Raw genomic sequence first — 19,533 nt, forward strand, 5'->3', positions numbered from 1 at the left:
ATCAGGACTGAGCAACTGGTTGCAGTTCTCATGGGTTTAATTGTTGTTCTGTTCACTCTGCTGCAGGAATCATACCAAGATGCATGTGTGAAACCAAACAGTGACAATCAAATCCACCTCGTCAATTTGAGCAGACACACAAATCAATATCACTGGAGCTGAAACTGTCAAAAAAAAGGTCCTGCAAATCAAATGATAAATATAATTATTTATCCCAAGGATCTCAAGTTCAATACCACTGATCCATTTTCTGTGTTTGTTTTATCACTTTCAAATTTCAGTCATAAAAAGAAGAAGTCATCCACACGACATTATCTTATTAATGCTGCATATTAATAGAATTTAACAAACTGTAATTGTTATCACAGGTTTTAGCTGGTTCACTAACCTGGGGAGTTAATGTTTTTAGCATGCAACCCACACATATTGTTTTCAGGGTAACACCATTGACAAGGTTTAAAGCTTGGGACTGATAACTATATTAAGCTGGTGCAAACACACACACACACACACACACACACACACACACACACACACACACACACACACACACACACACACACTGCTTCCTTTCTCATCTAGTAATTGAAGGTGAGAAATAATTTCATTATCCTCAGGAAGAGTAATCTGCTCTCCACTCCTGATCCCTTCATTTCCTACAGTGCACCTCGACCTGGGAGGCAAACACACACCGACAGGCACTACATACTTATCACACATGCATGCACGCACATACACAAACACACACACACACACATAGCTCCTGTCACCCTGGGCTATTAATGTTATTGGAGTTGGGGATTAACCACCAGATTCACATATGCTTTACAAAGCTTTATTACTTAGTGCTGTCTGTCTCGCTCTCTTCCGCACACATAAATGTGTTCATACACACAGAAACACACACAGACACACACAAACAGAGGCACATAACTTCCTGAGAAAGAAAGTTAATCTGGAGTTTGGACAGCAGTTAGAATCAGGCCCTCGGTAGAAGGCATGAAGTCAAGGAGAGCCAAACAAGTTTAATTACCTCACATTGTTAACACTTGGGCTCAGTGTAATGTGTTGTTATCTTTTCTTCATATCATGAACATAAATGTCCTTGAGGAATATTGGTTTAACACACTCAGATGTGTAGAAAAAATGTCCAAATAATCCTCCTGAAACTTTCTCATTCATCTTTCTCATTCACCACATTAGATGTTGTTCGTCACTTCATCATCAGAAATCCACAGCACATTAAAATCATAGGTTGTAAATGAAAGCATCTGTGGATCTTCACGTTTTCTTCTTCTGCTTGTGTTGTTGTCTGATGCTGGCTCCCACCCAGTTTACTGTTGCATTACCACCCTCTGCTGTTCATCTACCCAAGATGCTTTGGGTGGCCCCTCGGTGTCAAGTGTCACGGGGACACACGTCTGTGGACACGGAGGGGAGGGGCTGCACTGTCATGTCGCCGGGCAGAGGTTGGTGTCGGGGGGGGGGCCATTATGTTTCATGTGAGCACTCAATCAGAAGAGGAGGGGTCAAAGGTAATGAGGAGGAACGAATCACGGCGCAGATTCAGACACATTAACCCTCACATCACATAAATCTATTTTAGAGGATCCACATTTCACCTAGGATTTGACAAGAATGTCTCTAATCTTTATTTTGATAAAAGTGATGATTTTAATTACGAGCTTTTGTTTTAATTAATCGGTGCATGACATTTGTTTTATGGTGCCTTACTTAGTTTCTGTGTGTGTCTGAGTTAAGTACAGTTTGATGAGTTGAAGACTTAATGCGACTCACACTGTTAACATTGTGTTTTCGCTGATTTCTGAGGGAATAACTCATGGATCTATAGAGTGTGTGTGTGTGTGTATCTGGTGCAGCTTGATTGAAATGAAGTGGTTGATTGGGCCTTGATGGAGGTTTGCACTCTACTGATTGTCATTCTAGTCGTTTAGCTCAATGTCATTGGTTGTTAAAGCTTTTTAAAGCTTAATTATATGGGATACAGACTATTTACTTTTGACGACAGTAAATATTGAGATTTTTCATGATGCTCATTTATTGAAAATGGTTCATCACCAAATCCTACATAATTCTTGTTGTCACTAAATCCTTTGCAAAGTTCCAAAATCATTGCACTGTTGATTTCCCATACACTGCTATGCTGTCATAAATACTCACTAGTACTCAGTAGTACTAAGAAGCTTATCTCATATAATGAAGAAATAGTCTTATGTTTAACATGCCTATGAATAACCACAGGGTTCGAGTCAAATACAAGGTATAAACATTGATGGAGGGTCTAATGTATTATTGTTTTTAAACATTTAATGGGCTTTATTGGTAAAATAACTAACTAATTGAAAATAAAATATCTGAAATTATGTACAACCGAGAAAATGTAAAGTAAAAGAAAATATTTAAGTGAACACAACAAAACAAATTAAGAAGGTTTCAGCGTTGCTCTACACACAGAACAGCGTTGGTGCTGCTGATATGTCCGTTGACAGAATAAAGTTTTCTGTAGTGTGTGACGAGTGCCCGGCTGAAGGAGACGAAGAGATGAAATTTAAAATGTCCCATTATTTAAGCCTCACGCTTCTTGACATTCTTTAGACACATAGTATAACTGCTGTGGCTGTCAATGTATCTGTGTGTATTTGTGTGTGCGTGTGTGTGTGTGTGTGTGTCTGAGTGTGTGAGAGAGTGTGTGTGTGTGTGTGTGTGTGTGTGTGTGTGTGTGTGTGTGTGTGTGTGTGTGTGTGTGTGTGTGGTGTGTGTGTGTGTGTGTGTGTGTGTGTGTGTGTGTGTGTGTGTGTGTGTGTGTGTGTGTGTGTGTGTGTGTGTGTGTGTGTGTGCTGTCAGGCCAAGACGTAGAAAGCGTGTTTTTTTCTAATGGGGAAAAGGAATATTTGGACATTTTATCAATAGGCATTATTAAATCCTGCTTGCTTGAGCTAATCTTGGCGGACCGGAGCGAGAGGCAAGAGAGAGAGCGGGAGCGAGTGAGAGAGATAGATACAGAGAGGGCGAAGTGAGGGAGCAGTGATGTCTGCCCCATGAGGTGAAGAGAGACCGCCTGTAAGCCGCTTATTATATCGACTACCACCTTTTCTCTATCCTCCTCTCACCCTCCCTCCCTGCCGCCCCACTCCTCTCTCGTTACCTCGCTCATTTTCTATCTCTGCCTCCCTCGCCTGCTTTCTCCAACTCATTCTACGCATATCCCCTCATTCTTTTCTCTCAACAACTCCTTCACATAAACACACACACACACACACACACACACAGACAACGCCAAGCTGAACCTTCTTGTTCAAAGCCAGAAGCAAAAAGCTGAAGTTTTATTCAAATGAATGTTTACTTCTTCTACTGCCAAGATATGTGTATTTGTGTGTGTGCTGTGTGTGTGTGTGTCGAGAGAAAGGGAAAATAGCAGCAAGCATGCAAGTGTGTGCGCGTTAGTGTGTGTTACATGCACAGCAGAAGGAGAAGGGCTGACAGTAGGTGATAAGCCAGACAGGCCTGCACGCTGTGATTATCACCCACCGGACCCCTACACACACACACACACACACACACACACACACACACACACACACACACACACAATGAGAGAGTGTGTTGCTAGGATTTAGGATAGACAGACAGGCAGACAGACAGACAGACAAACAGAGACGGAGGAGCCTTGGATCACAGGCAAGGTGGAAGCCACAAGAGAAGCAAATGAACACAGACCGGAAAACACAATACATCCAATTATGTTTCGACGAACGCTGGTTTTTATTTCAGTTTTATATCAATATCAATGTGTTCTGATGTTTAGACACTTGAATCAAAGCGCCGTGTCACACCAGAGATGCCAGATAAATGCTGGCGAATCAGTCTGACGTTTATGAGTGAACGATCCCCTCTGTCTGTGTCTTTGTGATTCAGGTGTGTGGCCTTCTGAGGAGGTGATGGCTCATTACTGTCTGCAGAAACGTCACACGTTCAGGTGAGTGAACTCGACCATGCCGCTGTTAAAAGACCTGATTCCTTCACCAAGGAAAACACAAATTAACAGTTGGGATTAATTACATGGATGTAGATCTTGTTTTTAATGATGTATTTAAACTTTTCTCATTTGAGCAAGTCATGGCATATTGTCAGCTAATTCAGTTTTATCCATATAGATGAGACAGTAAAGAGTTTTTCATTTTTCTCTACAGTTTGACATCAGTGACACATTTACCCCTTAAACAGTTTTGTTTAAGAATCAAAAAGCTACTTGGAAGCATATAATGGGCCTTTTTCAGCCATGTTTTAATCCACATGAAACCTGCTGCATGACAGGAATTATTAGATGGGATGTGGGATTATTACTGATATGGAGCTAAAACACTGCTTCATATGTATTCATATTGAAAAGGCCTGTATTTCATCATCTATCTACTAATTCCAGAAATCTGTGTCTGTCTGTGGCTCACATACCAAGAACTGTTCATCTTATTGGCTTCACACTTGACATGTGTTGCTAAGGGGCCAAGGAAGCGCAGTGTTGAATTTGGTGCGATGATACGTTCAAGAATACACAGGCCCAGCGCTCTGTAGCAGCTCAGGCGACTGAGACTCATCAATATAATTGATGTTCTCGATCAAGAAAACGACAACTGATTCTCCAGGTCAGGTTCTGCATTGTGAGTCGAGCTTCAGTGAACTTTGAGTAAACGGGTGAACGGCTCTTTGTGCAGCAGCGGTGGCTTCAGGGTTCAGTGGTTCATCTTTACTTTACTGCGGCTCAATTACTGCAGGTCACTGTTACAGTTTCAGAAAGAAAAGCTGCAACCAGCATCACCACGGGCCGAACAAACAGCCCTTTCCTAACAGGTGTATTTAGAGTGGGAGCTGCACTATTAAATTTGACTGTCATGAATGCTCCTCGTGTGGCTCTGCACCCTCCTGCGCCACGCTGCGTTGTTCTGTGCTGCTCTTTCCCCTGCTGCCGTCTGCTGAGCACTGGCCTGCCCTGCGGCACACGGCTGAAAAGCACCCAGGCACCTTTGATTTCCTCTCAAGGTGGAACATCACCCTTTGATTTCCTGTTTTAACATTCAAGAGGCGGGAGGCGAGGAAGAGAAGGGTATTGATCAGAGCAGCGTAGTGAAGGTCAGAAAGAGAGGGAGGGAGGCAGGGAGGGATGAAAGAGGACAGGGCGAGAGATGGAGGGGAAGGGGAGATGAAAGGAGGATGAGGATGGAGAGAGGGGTTGAATGAGCATGCAAGCAACAGGATTCTGTGTGTGTGTGTGTGTGTGTGTGTGTGTGTGTGTGTGTGTGTGTGTGTGTGTGTGTGTGTGTGTGTGTCTCAGAATTCCTGCTGATTGAGCTTGTGCTTCTCAATGTTCAGTATTCAGCTTTCAGGTTGATGGTTGAATTGATATTTCTAACCCTGCTGTGTTTACTGTGTGTGTGAGTGCGTACATGTACATCTGTGGACTTCTACTGTACAGCGTGTGTGCACGGTGTGTGTGTGTGTGTACCTGTGTGTGTGTCAGTGCTAAACTGGCAGGTGGGGCTCAGCAAGGTGAATCTCACTGTCACTCATCTCTCTCTTCTGTTTCTCTCAGGGGCGCAGTGTGTGAGTTAGGAGGAGGTATGACTTGTCTTGCAGGGCTAATGGTAAGTCACACACACACACACACACACACACACACACACACACACACACACACACACAGAGGCCTGGGTTCCCTAGTGAAACTGACTCTCACTGATCAATACACAAACAGCTTGGGCACACAGTATGCTTACCTGTTCATGTGCAATATCTGTTCTGTGCACAAGTGTACAAGTGTATGCATGTGTGCTCTTATCCACTCTTTACTCGTTATTAAATTAACAGTCATCATATTCACCTAAAACCTGTAAAACTACAAGGGAAAAGTATATTGTGTCACACGTGAGGATGACAGATTACAAGTCCTCAATGTTCTGTATGTTCTGTACATGTACTGTATATGCACTCACATATATTCATATATAAATACACCACATCAGCCACAAGATCAAAAAGTAACTGTTTGGTGACACAAATATCTTTATTGTTAACATGGCAGGAGTATTTGCACTTGTTGGTGTATTATTATGTTGAATTAAGCAAAACAGAGTCAACCAAGCTCCTTCATTATCAGGTTTTAATTATTAAGTATGAATTACTGAAGGTGCCGGAGATTTAATTATTGTGTGCTTTTATTTTGTTTACCAGCAAACTCACGCTCTCACACACACACACACGCTCATGCTGACACTCTCAGATATACCACAGGCTGTTAGCCATAGGGTTTATTAGCCGGAGACTTAAGGGCCCCTCCACATAGCAGGCGTCAGTGTCCCATCGATCTGCTAGATGCGTGTGTGTGTGTGCATGTGTGTGTGTGAGTGTGAGTGTGAGTGTGTGAGCCTGGTTTTATCTCCTGGCAGTCAATACACCATGTTTTGACATTGGTGACTTGAGATGGAATCCTTCCTTCACACCTCTCCTTCTCCTCCTGCCTCCTTCATCCGTCACTGACACCACATCCTGGGTTTTTTTTCTCCTCTCTTGTCCACGTGAGCTGTTCATTATTAACAGTTCATTATTTTTGTCTCAGTATTTGATAGACCCTGATGAAAGTTGGCGCAGACACACACACATACTCCTTTAACTTTACTGTGGAGATCGCTTAACTTTTTTCTCTAGTATCGTAATATTACATATTTATTATTATAAATGTCAACATTCTCAAACTCGGAAGAATAAAATGATAGAATAGATCAAGATCAGAAACAAATGTACAAGTGAACAGCGTCATATCAAAAACCTTGAAGTAAAATTCTTAAATAGGAGACAGTGTGATGAAAAGAATAACATGTATCAAGTCAAGGTTCATAGCTCTGTAATAACTGACGCTGAGAAAATAGCAATGATCTTCAATGAACCACTTATTTTCTCTGCTTATATCTTGGTCGTCGAGTTTAATACTCATTTAATTTTCTGTGTCTCCTAAAGTAAATCATGTTTTTTCTCTCTGAAAGCAAAAAGTACTTATTTAGTTTATACTCCACAAAGACAAATGCTTATATTTCTCTTTTTTAATCATCCTGAGTGTAAAACAATCTCTTTCTGTCTCGTATTGGAAATCTGCTTAAAACTCTTTCCCATCGTTAAAGCTGATCCACCTCTTGTTTCAAACCACCTCTTGTCTTAGCAAATATTACTTCTTAATCTTCAGAAAAACATCATCAGTCTTTCTTAATTAACTTTGATTATGATTGATTGTCTTCTTGTACAAAAAACAGAGAAGAGAACAACTCTTTAGGAATCACTGCGAAAACACATGAAATGCATGACGTTGGGTTTGATATCAGATTCACAGCAGTGCACTGTGTGACATGTTAATATTTGTTTGGATTAGAATGTGTGTGAGCATTTGAAATGGCCCTGACTCTGTGTGTGAGTGCAGTGGAGGTGGAGGGTGGCGGGGTGTAGCTAATGGGTTGCCAGGTTGGGCTCTTGATCTTTCAGCTGGATGCTCTGGTTCAGCCCGGAGGTTCCTTCCTCCATTCGAGCAGATGGTGGAACTCGCAGTGCTCAGTGACCCCCTCACACACCCTGCAGCGCCTGAACATGTGCATGTGTGTGTGTGTGTGTGGGTGAAAGCATGCATGTTTGTGCGCTTGTTTCAGAAATGTTCATATACTGGATATGTGATGCATCATGTCTTTTCTACAAGTGACGATTACATTGAATCAGCCGTATAGGATTTGCGCACACACGCCAACACAATAGCTACTTGCTCTTGCCCTCACCCGTGTGTATATGCACACACACCCCTTCACAGAAATTGACAGCCTGACACACACTTGCTGATATAAAAAAAAAAAAAAGCATCTGCAAAGAAAAGAAAATGTGAAAAGATGAGGTTATACTAAAGCACATACCTCTCTATCTACATCTGCCTCACACGCGGCACGGCACAAAGCTTTCTATCCATCCTCCTGTCTCCCTCCCTCTCTCTTTCTCTTCCTCTCCGTCTCTCGTAGTCTGCGCCGCAAAGTTATATGAAGGGCATCAGGCAGGCCCGGCGAGCCGAGTGCAGAGTGACAGCGGCGAACGGAGTGATGGCTCGGCCCGATAAACACCCAGCGTCAAATGAAAAGGCTCGGCGCTTGCCATCATCCCCTGTCACAATGCAATTACTGAACAGAGTGATAGCAAGATAGCAGCCCCCACCGCTAGCCACAATGATAAAAGTATTGACTGATTTGATTGAATGATTAAAATAATGCAGACATAAAAATGGGGTGAAGATAGAGAGGGAAATGGCAGAGAGGGAGCAATGGAGAGAGAGGGTGGGGCGGGCCGGGCTGCCAAGAGTGAGGCTTTGTAGATATGGTTATGTCATTATTGTGTGTGTGTGTGCGTGTGTGTGTGTTCAGATGTTTGCTTCATCTAACGGGGCCTTTGGTTTTTGTTCTTTTGTTCCGTGTTGTTTCATTCCTCTGTCTCTCTGTCTCTCAGGTTGCCATTTGTGCTGACGCGGAGGAAGTTCTGCTATCAGATGGGAATGAGAAGTCCATTCAGAGTATCCTTTCATCGTCCTCTCTCCTTCTCTTCCCGTCTATCTCTCCGATCTCGGCCTCATTCCTCCACCTCACGTTTATTTATATGCATTCAAATGAAATGGTTTCTGTGAGCACTTGTGTCTTTTCTTCAGGGGTTTTAAATAGTAGGTTTGTTGTATGTTTATTTAGCATGTTTAAAAACCTCATTGATGCACAACATTATTTATAGGGGACAAAAAATGTCTGATCTAATGTCACATGTGCAGCAGCATTTGATATGAGTCAACATTAATTCTTATTTTCTAGATTACATGTATGAAAAAAACTTCTAATCTAATATATCTAATATTTTTTTACATGTGAAGTTTAATTTTGGATAAATCTGGTTTTGAAATAGTACAAAAAAACTATTGTGATTAGCCTGCATACGTTTTAAATAATTTATATGCCAAAGTCAGAACAACAACTTCAGAACTCAGATAATGGACTTTCCATGTGAATACACAATCACACACACACACACACACACACACACGCTCACATACGTTTCCCCTCGAGTCATAAATCATTTTCTTTTATCATTATTTATTGAGTATTTAAGGCTTTAAATAATGTACATTTCATATTCAAACCTGTTACATTATCATCATTTCTTTAGGAAATCAAAGTTCATGATGAAGCTCTGTTTGGGTTGCTCCTCTACAAATACTATGGAGTCCTCGATCTACAAAAACTATACACTCACATACATTTGTCATCAACATATACATACTAATCACATTCATAAGGACATACACACACACACAGACACACACATTACACGACAAGACCAACACGAAACAGGGTTCCTGTTAACCGAAGTTTTGCAGAATCGCTCTATTAAGCTGCAGATGCTTAAGATGCCTGATTTTTCATCGAAGATCCATGAATTATTCTCAGGGAAATCGGTGAAGACATTTAAAAACGCCCCCTGTCTCGATACGTCAAAGAAAGTGAAAAGAATAAGTGGAAATCCGTCAACTTGTTTTTGTGTAATCTTGCTCAGACACAAGCCAACAAACAAACAAACAGAACCGGGGTGAGAACATAACCTCTATGGCGGAGGTAACTATTACCATTGCCAGTAAATTGTTTTAATGTCGTCTATGCTGCGTGATCAAAATCTATTTGCCGTGTGTATCTATTTTTTGCAGTGAACCTGCTCTTAATATAAACACTTGTCTCTGAGGCCGTAAAGGAAAAATGTACAGTCGCTATAACCTCTGTGTCTCAGCCCTAAAACCAGAGATGGTGCAGGAGCGAGGGGGAGAATAGTCATCATCCACCTCTTTTATCTTTAGACAGGACGCCCACAGTGACAAACATCCAGCACCAGTGCTCAACGTGGCATCTACCAATCCTGGCTGCCCGCGGTGCCAAGTTAAGAGCACGGTAATTGCCATCCTGTCAGATTTAGTGTGAGACTTCATCTAATGCTGAGGCTAGGGTTAGGGCTTGATGAGTGTTTTTGAAGCAGGAACAATCAAGGTTTGTTTAAAATGTTTTTGTGTGTGGTTAAGGTTTAAGACCTATAATTAAGTTTTTGGGGACAAATCTTTAGACTAGTCTTTTTTCTGCCAGTATTTGTTATTTGAGTGGGTTATCGATCAACTCTTGTTCGTTTTACACTTGTCCCTGTCAGTTCCCCTTTGCGAACTCTCATCTTCCCTCTTTTCTTCTGTCGTCCTTCTTGTCCGTCCGTCCCCACCCCCGTCCTTCCACATCGTGCTCCATTCTCTTAAGAACTTTACAGACAAGAAAAAAAAGACGCTGTGACCCGTTACAGTTGTTTCACAAAAGCAGGAAATATAAATACACATTTCTTCCCCCACTGACCAACATTGCACTTCCATATTTTGCCCTGCTTACAATATATCTGTCTCGGGCAGCAACAATTCTCCTTTACTGATCACAATGAGACCAAACAATAACATTATGGAGCCTGAACACACACACACTCACACGCGGGGGCTACACAAACAATACGCCATTGACCGACTGCTTTGTTACTCAGAACAAACACGTAGAGAGAATTGTAAAGTGAAATCATAGCGAGAAATGGAAGGAACACACACGGAAAGGCAGAGATTTCGTTCTGGACTCCACGTTGGTCCGTTCACACACTCCGGGCTCAATGCGGCGTTTCCTGTCACTGACTTAGCCTCGTGCTAATGAACGCTGTTTGTTTCGCGCTGCCTCGTCGCGCAGCTCGTGCTACAATGGAGAGAGATGGCGAGTTGCGATAGCGCTCAGTTTTTATTCAGTGAAATAGATGAGAAGATATTTCAGAGCAAAATAAGTTTCCAGCAGACGATATTTAGAAGTTAGATAATTTAAATCTAGAGATTTTTTCCCCCCGTTCCCTCTGATGTTGTTGATGTCGTTGTGCAGAAACACACACAAACACACACACCGGAGAGAGGAAGCGACTCCGCTGCTGTGACCTTGAATACTCGTTTTGAAAATCAATTTGAAACGTTCCATTAAGAATGATTGATGCACGTCATTGGCTGCTACTTCAGGTGATGGGAGCAAATATTCCTCCACTTTAATGGTCAATAAAACCCAAATCTCTCCCTCGCTTTCACTTTCTGCTCTTGATTTCTTTGTTGTGTGTTTTCAACTGGCGTCTGTGGTTGTGCGTGCGCTGACCTTTCCACCGGTGGTGTGCTAGTGATGAGATTACAGTATAAGCTGCTCTGCTCTTCGCCCTGTCATCCCTATGCATAATACACTGACGCACAGGTGTCCAGTGTGTGTGTGTGTGTGTGTTTAGGTTTGTGTATATTAATGAATGCTTACCTTCATATTATTGTGTATCTGGGTCTGGGAGCCCTCTTTGATTTTGGATCGGCTCTCCAGCTATCAATGTCTCGATCACCCCTTCCTTCTCTCTCTCTCTCTCTCTCTCTCTCTCTCTCTCTCTCTCTCTCTCTCTCTCTATTTCTCTCTAAGTCTCCGGCTCGCTCGCTCTATTGCTCTCTGTCTTCGTCGATTGGATTTGTCTCAGCTCTTGGCGGGCTTTAATGACAAGAAAATCCTAATTGCATTGCTTTGTAACTCCACAAGCCAGGGTCCTAATAGACAACTTGACATCAATCAGCCGGCCTTTGTGTGAGTTCATCTGCATGTGTGAGAACGTGAGGTGTGAGTGTGTTTATCTGTGGTTAAAAGCCTTCTCATTGATCCGCCTCTGCAGCCAGGCTCCCGATCCCTGGAGATCATCCCCGGTCACTCATGCTTTTCTCTGTGAGGATGTCAACCATATATGTTTTTACTTACTTATAGTTTTTTACGTTTCTTCATGTGGCTCTGACGCAACATACTGGAATCAGTAGATGATCAATGTTCTTTCTTTCATCCCAAGATCCATAGTTCATGTTTAAAACATAGTTCACACATAGAATTTTTTATATTTGGCAATAAATTTGCCTTAAAAAATCTTTTGAATTTGTAAATAAATATTGAATCTACCTTCGAATAGAATCTGAACATCTTTCAAACTGTTCTCTGTGACAATGACTTTTTTGAGCAATGTTTGTGTGTCTACATTGAATCCTTGACCATGTTACAACAGATGTGCGACAGTTGGTGGAGAAAAACCGACAAGCTGGAAAGTTTGGGTCGACTCGTGTATCTGCCAGGTGAGAATATTTTCACTGTAACAACTTCTGCTCTGGGCTCATTATCATCATCACTCTGTACCGATAGAAGAATGAACTATACAGTGCTGGTTGTACTATACGACACAAGCAAACAAGTAAACATACACACTATAGTGGATGTTTTTCAAGTGCTATTGTCAAACATTTTCACAAGATGATGGGAAACTGTTTTGTTCAATTTGTTCTTTTGTTAAATATCTCGAAGTGGTTGGATTAATATTATAAGAAAATACACCGTATCATTGTATAATATGAATCTGTTATTCTTATCTTGAATAAATATATACATTTTATACATTTTTGCATCATTATGTCTTTAAGTATGAAAAATTAATGTTAAAAGATCAAACCTTATTAACTTTGTACGGCAAAGTAGAATGTGTGTGTGTGCTGCATGTGTGTTTATGTGCATTGTCATTCATGCAAAATGATTGGCTTTGATAGGGAGTTCTCATCCAGAAACCATCAAGAGAACTTTGCACAATACACACACTCACACACACACTCACACACACACGGGCTAAAGCATAGTTAATTGTCGTCCTTGTCTCAGAAAAGGTATTTTTCCATTGACTGACTGTTTCGCTCCCCTACCTCTTCTGTCTCTCTCTCTCTTTATTTCTCCCTCCTGCACATATTAACACAAGTGGAAGACGTAGTGAAAAAGTAAACGTATAATTAGGCTACATTACTTTGATTGTTTTCTTTTCAGATTATGCCTGCTGTCATAGCCGCAATGCACGAGAGGGCGAAGGGCACGATGCGATTGGACAGGGGGGCATGATGGTGTGGTTGAATGTGTGTGCATGTGTAAGGGACCTCCTGCCGCGAATCAAGATTGTGTTTCTAGCGAGGCCTAATGTTTTGTTTACTGAGTGTTAATAATGCCTAATTAATAATCCCCCAATCTGCCTGACACTCCGAGAAACAGAAAAAAAGAGAGCGGAGGGAAATGGCATTGACAAAGAGACGGAGGAACAGTGCATCAGCACGGACTTTACACAAACAGGTTCAAGATCATTTCAGCCAAAGAAAAAGAAACTGCTTCTAATTTTCCAGAAAATCTAAACTTCACTGATGTTTAGCAACAAACAGACAATATCAAGTGGCAGAGACCAGTATGAGTGACCAGTAACTGGGAGACATTAATGTGACCACAAACTGGCCATTAAGACGGGAGGACAACGAGATGAACTGACTGTGCCACTTCAACAAAAAGTGCTTTGGCAATGGTCATTCAAATGAAGTGGGAAAGAGGAAGCAAAAGCACTATAGTATGAATGTGGTGTGTATGTGTGCGTACGTGTGTGTGTGTGTGTGTGCGTGCGTGCATATGTGTGTGTGTGTGTGTGTGTGTGTGTGTGTGTGTGTGTGTGTGTGTTCACAAGGTATAAATGTCAAGTGTCATGTCAGAGTCTACCTCTCTTTACCTCACAGACGACATGTCGTCCATTGCAGACACATTCTCTACTGAAGCAGAAAAACAGTGGGGGTCAGAGAGAGAGAGAGAGAGAGAGAGAGAGAGAGAGAGAGAGAGAGAGGTGTCAGGGAGGAAGAAGCCCAAACTGAAGTGGTGAAGGACAAAAGACAAAAACCTGCTGCTGCTGCTGCTGCTGCTGCTGATCTCTGTGCAGTTTCACCAACTCTGAATTTCATCTTCCACTCACTCTACAAAGATTAAACCTTGGTCTCTGTTTGTCTGTTGTGTGTTTGTGTTACAGGGTTGTGAGGTGGGACTGTGAGTCGGACATTTCAGCACTAGAGGGTCACTTTGACATCATCATGTGTGCAGACTGGTAGGCACACACACACACACACACACACACACACACACACACACACACACACACACACTCACACTGATTCACCTCCGTCTGTGCGTTCATGGCATTAATTTTCACTTTTGCGGGACCCCCCACCAGCGCCTGGACCTTCCCTGCCTTTTCCACGCACGCGCATACATACACACACATACACACACACACACACAGACACACACACATATGCTGTGATGCCCGCCTGCCTCCATTTTACACCAAATTGCCTCGTTTTCATGCTTGGTGTCCCAGCAAATGGATGACTTAGGCAAATTGCAAATAATTGCGCCTTGACAAGGAAGGAGACACAGTATGAAGAAAGAGAAAGAGTTGAGGGCGGATGGAGGGAGGAGTAGAAATGGAGATGGAAATGGAGAGATAGAGCAACATAAATATAACAATTAGCCCATTGGTCATTGAAATGTAGATCTTGTAGCTAATGAAGAATTGCATCTGTTCTCTTGCCTCAGCTGTAGAGCGTGAAACAAGATTCATCAGGATTTTTTTTAGTGTTTGCTGCACCGTGACTTCTGTAGGAAAAATACATGAAAGAGAAGGTGAGAATGATCTGTGAAGGAAGTCACTCCTCTGAAATGTGATTCAAGTTATATGTGCTATCGTAAGAGATGAATTGCGCAGCCTTGACTTGTTAATACGCAAACTCACACATGCACAAAGACAGACACACACACAAGGCTGCAGTAAAAGTGTAGGTTAACCTGCGAGAGAGAGAGAAAGAAAGAGAAAATAGACACAATCTTTTATATCCCATTTATCATATTTGTAAATGTAAAAAAAAACTGGTTTGAACAGCGATTCTTATTGTTGGTGTTTTCAGTCCAGGCGATATTTTGGCTGATCTCATCTATCGGTATATGAATGCAGATAAATTAAAAAAGCCGGTAGCCGATGCATGGATGCTCTACATGGACTCTTTACCTGTAGGTGAACAAAGCCTCATTGAATGTTGTCCCTCACCTTCACATGCACAATCTGTTTATTGAGAAAGCGACAAGTTGTCATTGAATAGAGACTCTGATTGTCTGATAGTCTGTGGGTGGGGGTCCTTTCACTTCATGCATTATACAGAGGGTGCAGACAAACCTGTGGTTGACCCTTGAGGAAGACGCAGGGGGGGCGCGTACGGAGGGTTGCATGACCTCGGCTGATCATTTTTGTTGAATAATGAAATAATCTCTTTGTGACTTCAACATCTCACCCTCTGTGGATAGGTCAGAGCTCAGCCTTCTCACTGAGGCAGTCAACATAACTCAGTAGTGAAGTAACAGAAGTGTATGAGATTCACCCTGAGATGCTGAAGTGCTGCCCTGTCTTTGTTCATGTCTCTTCTATTGGTGGAGGTTGAAGACAGTTTACTTGAAAAAATATCTTATATATAAATGTATAGGTACGGGTATAAATGAACTAAACGTGGGCGGGTGGGCGGCAGGTGAGAACTGAAGGATGTTGAGAAATCAGAAATCAAAGCATCTAATCAGCCTCAAGGGTTTGTTTTATTGTGAAAGTCTATAACATCAACTTTGACACCTCCACTCAGATAACTGTCACTACCAACATCAAATCAGCTAGAACTTGATCACATGAATGGTGAATGAATTCTTAGTGGCTTTGCTGCTCGTAAAATATGCCAAAAAGTATTAGCTGCTAATAGCCACAAGTCTGCGATTCACAGATACTTTCCCAAGAGCACAACTCAGCCACCTGAACACGAGGTCGAGGGGGACACCACCCAATAGATGTGGTGCCTGTGTCTGTAGCACATATGTAAACGGGTCCAGATTTGATAATTGCAGGTAGGTAGGTGGAGTTTTGTGGGTAAAGGTTTGCAGGACTCTAGCCTAAGGACAGGAAAACACGAATGGTTGTTTCCTGTCATGCAACTGTGGACCAGCACCTTCTTTTAGACAATTTCAAATTCTTTGCTGTGAGAAAACGGCATTTATGTCCACTTACCCTCCATCACACCTGCACGCTCACATTCGCACACGCACGGCTCACACACGTGGAGGAGATGGACGCGTTGTTGGTTCAAGCAAAAAAGCACTCGACTATTTTCCAGCTTCACAAACACCGAACAAAACAAGCTTGTGTACAACCCGTGTGTGTCTCGATCTGCGCAGGCGAGTGCGTGTGCTAAGTGCAGCATTAGCAAATGCCGTTATCATTATTGTAATGTCACGGTCATTACAGGTAATAGTCAGGTACAGCACCCAGAGAGAGAAAGAGAGCAGGCAGCTAATAGAGGATGTTTTACAGAGGACTAGTGTATATGCACGTGTGTATGATAGATGGAGGCAGATAGAGTGAGAGCAGAGTAAATTGTGTGTGAATTTTTGATATCATGGGTTCTTCAGATTTCCCATGTCTCTCAGCAGAGGTGCTCGCTTTAGCCACAGGTCCGTGTGCATGTGTGTGTGTGTATGTGAGTGCTGCAAGACGTTTCTCTGCCATCTTTTCTTCTCTCTGAGTGTGTGTGTGTGTGTGTGTGTGTGTGTGTGTGTGTGGTGAGTGATTGTGTGATAATTGCAGTGGTCTTGGTTGAAGAGTGATGGCTCACCGATTAAAGGATGCATCATTGTGATGATCACCTGCGAAAAGGTCAACAACGCAGCTTCCACTCCGATTAATTATAGCTCCTACCGGGAGAGGTTTGGTGAAGCATTGTGTGCGAAGAAGAAGAAGAAGAAGAAGAAGAAGAAGAAGAAGAAGAAGAAGAAGAAGAAGAATTGTAGAGTATAGAGTGGAGGTTGCTGTAACAGATGTTGGAGGTTGCTGTAAGAGATGTTGTTAAAGTAGGAATCTGCCTCTGCTGAATGCTTGACCAACCTTTTAACGTGATGAAATTGCACCACTCAAAAAAGACATCAGGATGTGTGTCTTTTGTGTGATGTCACAGCTGGGAAATGTGATGCAAAAACCATGTGACACAATTAGTTTGGAGCCTGTTGTGGTTCATTATGAAACAAACACTGAAGTGTGACGTAGAACCGTGAAACATCCACTTCACACAAGATCATAATGGAAATTGTATATATTTAATGGCCATTTTATTCCATTTTTTTTTCATGGCTTTATCCTTTGGAAAGCACTTTTTAAATGAAATGATATTGTTCTCATCCTGTGTCGAGCTTTGAAAGAATGTTTAACTAATTAGTTTAGGAAATCTTCAAGTCTCATCAAGTTTCCCAAAAGTATAATCAGTCCATATCTGAGAGAGAAAGACAAACTGCAGGAGCACAGGCTTAGTGGAGGGCTGTGTGCCGTTTGTGTGTGTGTCTGTGTGTGTGTCTGTGTGTGTGTGTCTGTGTGTGTGTCTGTGAGAGAGAGAGCAGGAGAGAGAGAGGGATTCCTGCAGTGGGCATGTGGATGGCAGAGAATCCTTGGCTGGGATGTTGGCATCTCTACATTTTCCAAAAGCTGTCCATGTGGGCACTGAGATAAAACCTGGTTTGTGTGCGTGTGTGTGTGTGTGTGTACACGTGTTTGTGTGTACACGTGTTTGTGTACATTGTTTTTGTTCTATATCTTTGCCATTTGCACCCTGTGCGTTCACATTGCACCTAAGAGTCAACTGCAGATATGTTTAGATCAGGATCTTTGCACAAATAACTGGTACAAACACACAAAAAGGAATCCACAAACACGTCTTTGTTGAAAGCTCTTAATGTATAATTTGTCACAATAAAACCATCCTGGACAGAAGGTCAGAAATCTGTAGAAAAATAAATAAACATGTAGCTGATGGATGAATCAAGCAACAACAATGTTTTCATTATGTTTAAAGATAGAACTATTCTTCATTAAAATGTGTAAAAACAACAAGTCCTTTATGCTACATTATCCAAAAGGTTTTCAACAAGTTTCAAAGAAAGTGAAATTCACAATTTTATTGAAGGTTAAGAGGCTAAATGCATAATAACTCAACTTTTCTCTACTTTGTCTATTTCTATCTTGTGATTTTTAGTTTTTTCTCTTTCTCAATCATATCACATCTTTAAGAACTGCATTACTTTGTTTCCTTTTGTTTGCCTCATGAACCGGTGTCAACTGTCCACATTAACACTAACTGAATTCCTGTCGCAGGTCTATAGAACCTTTTCATCAAGCTAAAGTAGCGAGAAAATGATTTTCCTTTCTATGAAACTGATTCAAATTAAGATTCAAATAAATGAAGATGCCAGATTAGAAAAACTATGCAGAGCCTTTCATATCATCGAGAGCTTAATAGTTCCAGCGAGAAAATATTCGATCAACATGTCATAACTTCTGCTGCTCACATCTCATTCATGTCGGAGCTGCAGTGGTGTTGAAAGCTGACGAGTATTCAGAGTTGTTGTGAATCTGCATTTTTTAGGCAACAAAAAGCTGATAGTGGATCTGAATGGTCCGCTCATTGACTTTAGATCAGATTTAGAAATTATGAACAAAACAGCCACAGGGTGCTCAGCCACTTAAACACGGTGAGTGTGAGAGGCATTCAACGCTAAGAAATGTGGAAGTCACAGTCAAAGAATGTGACACATTCAACTACACACACCCACACACACATGCCACACACTCTCTTGCATAGTCTGTAATAGGATGATGGAGTGAAACCAGTGTGTGTGACAGTTGTCGTATTATCTGTCTATTTAAGAGGTCGAGGTTAACGCACTCACTGCACTGCACTCCAGTCGCTCTGTATTTACTGTGTGCGTGCTTTGCTGTGTTTCTATTTGTTTACACAATCGCAAGGTTGTGTTGCTATTTCAGTTTTATGTGGCTTAGTCTTGTTTTGGCAACGACACAAGTAGTAATGGCGACTTTCGTGGATAGATAAAGATAAACAATCAGAAAGAAACGAACTGTATATTATTTAAATACTCTCTTAAGGCACAGTACTGTAGGAAAATACTACAATTAAATTCAAATACTAGAATGTCACCCACACAAAACCTGAAATACACTGTGTGATGCATTTTAATGTATAATTTCCTCTTGAAGAACTAAGTAGATGATGTCATGTGTTTCCAGGGTCTCACCCTTTGACAACATCCTGTACATTCACGTATGTGTCTAAGGAGACAAATATAGCAGTTATACTCACGCTAACTCACACGCTCACTCACACGCTCACTCACACGCTCACTCACGCCCATGTTGTGCCCTTTGACCCCCGGGCCATTTTGACTAGAGTTCGCCCGGGCTGTCCTAGGGGGGGGGTCAGCGTGAGACAATAGGCCTCTGACAGTCTGAGGGCATCCGAGGTGACCTTAAAGGGGAAGACCACTCACGGTGTTCATGTGACAAAACAATAAACCTCAGACAGACGGTTTAACAGAAGGTGAAACATTCCTCTGAGTGGCAAAGTCTGTTATCCACATCAAGGGTGGGGAACCCTTTTCCATATAAAGAACCATTTCATAT

At 41.9% G+C, this 19,533-nt stretch overlaps 1 protein-coding gene across 1 annotated transcript in view; it reads left to right on the top strand.

Moving 5' to 3' along the window:
* camkmt (calmodulin-lysine N-methyltransferase) overlaps positions 1-19,533 on the top strand; it is a 100,348-nt gene that overhangs the window by 63,340 nt on the left and 17,475 nt on the right. Inside the window, exons 4-8 of the mRNA XM_035172716.2 lie at positions 3,937-3,997; positions 5,609-5,660; positions 8,542-8,605; positions 12,202-12,268; positions 14,011-14,085. Coding sequence (XP_035028607.1) covers positions 3,937-3,997; positions 5,609-5,660; positions 8,542-8,605; positions 12,202-12,268; positions 14,011-14,085 — 319 coding nt within the window. The remainder of the gene's footprint in view (positions 1-3,936; positions 3,998-5,608; positions 5,661-8,541; positions 8,606-12,201; positions 12,269-14,010; positions 14,086-19,533) is intronic.

The sequence above is a fragment of the Hippoglossus stenolepis genome, chromosome 12 (genome assembly GCF_022539355.2).
Source record: "Hippoglossus stenolepis isolate QCI-W04-F060 chromosome 12, HSTE1.2, whole genome shotgun sequence".
Lineage (NCBI taxonomy): Eukaryota > Metazoa > Chordata > Actinopteri > Pleuronectiformes > Pleuronectidae > Hippoglossus > Hippoglossus stenolepis.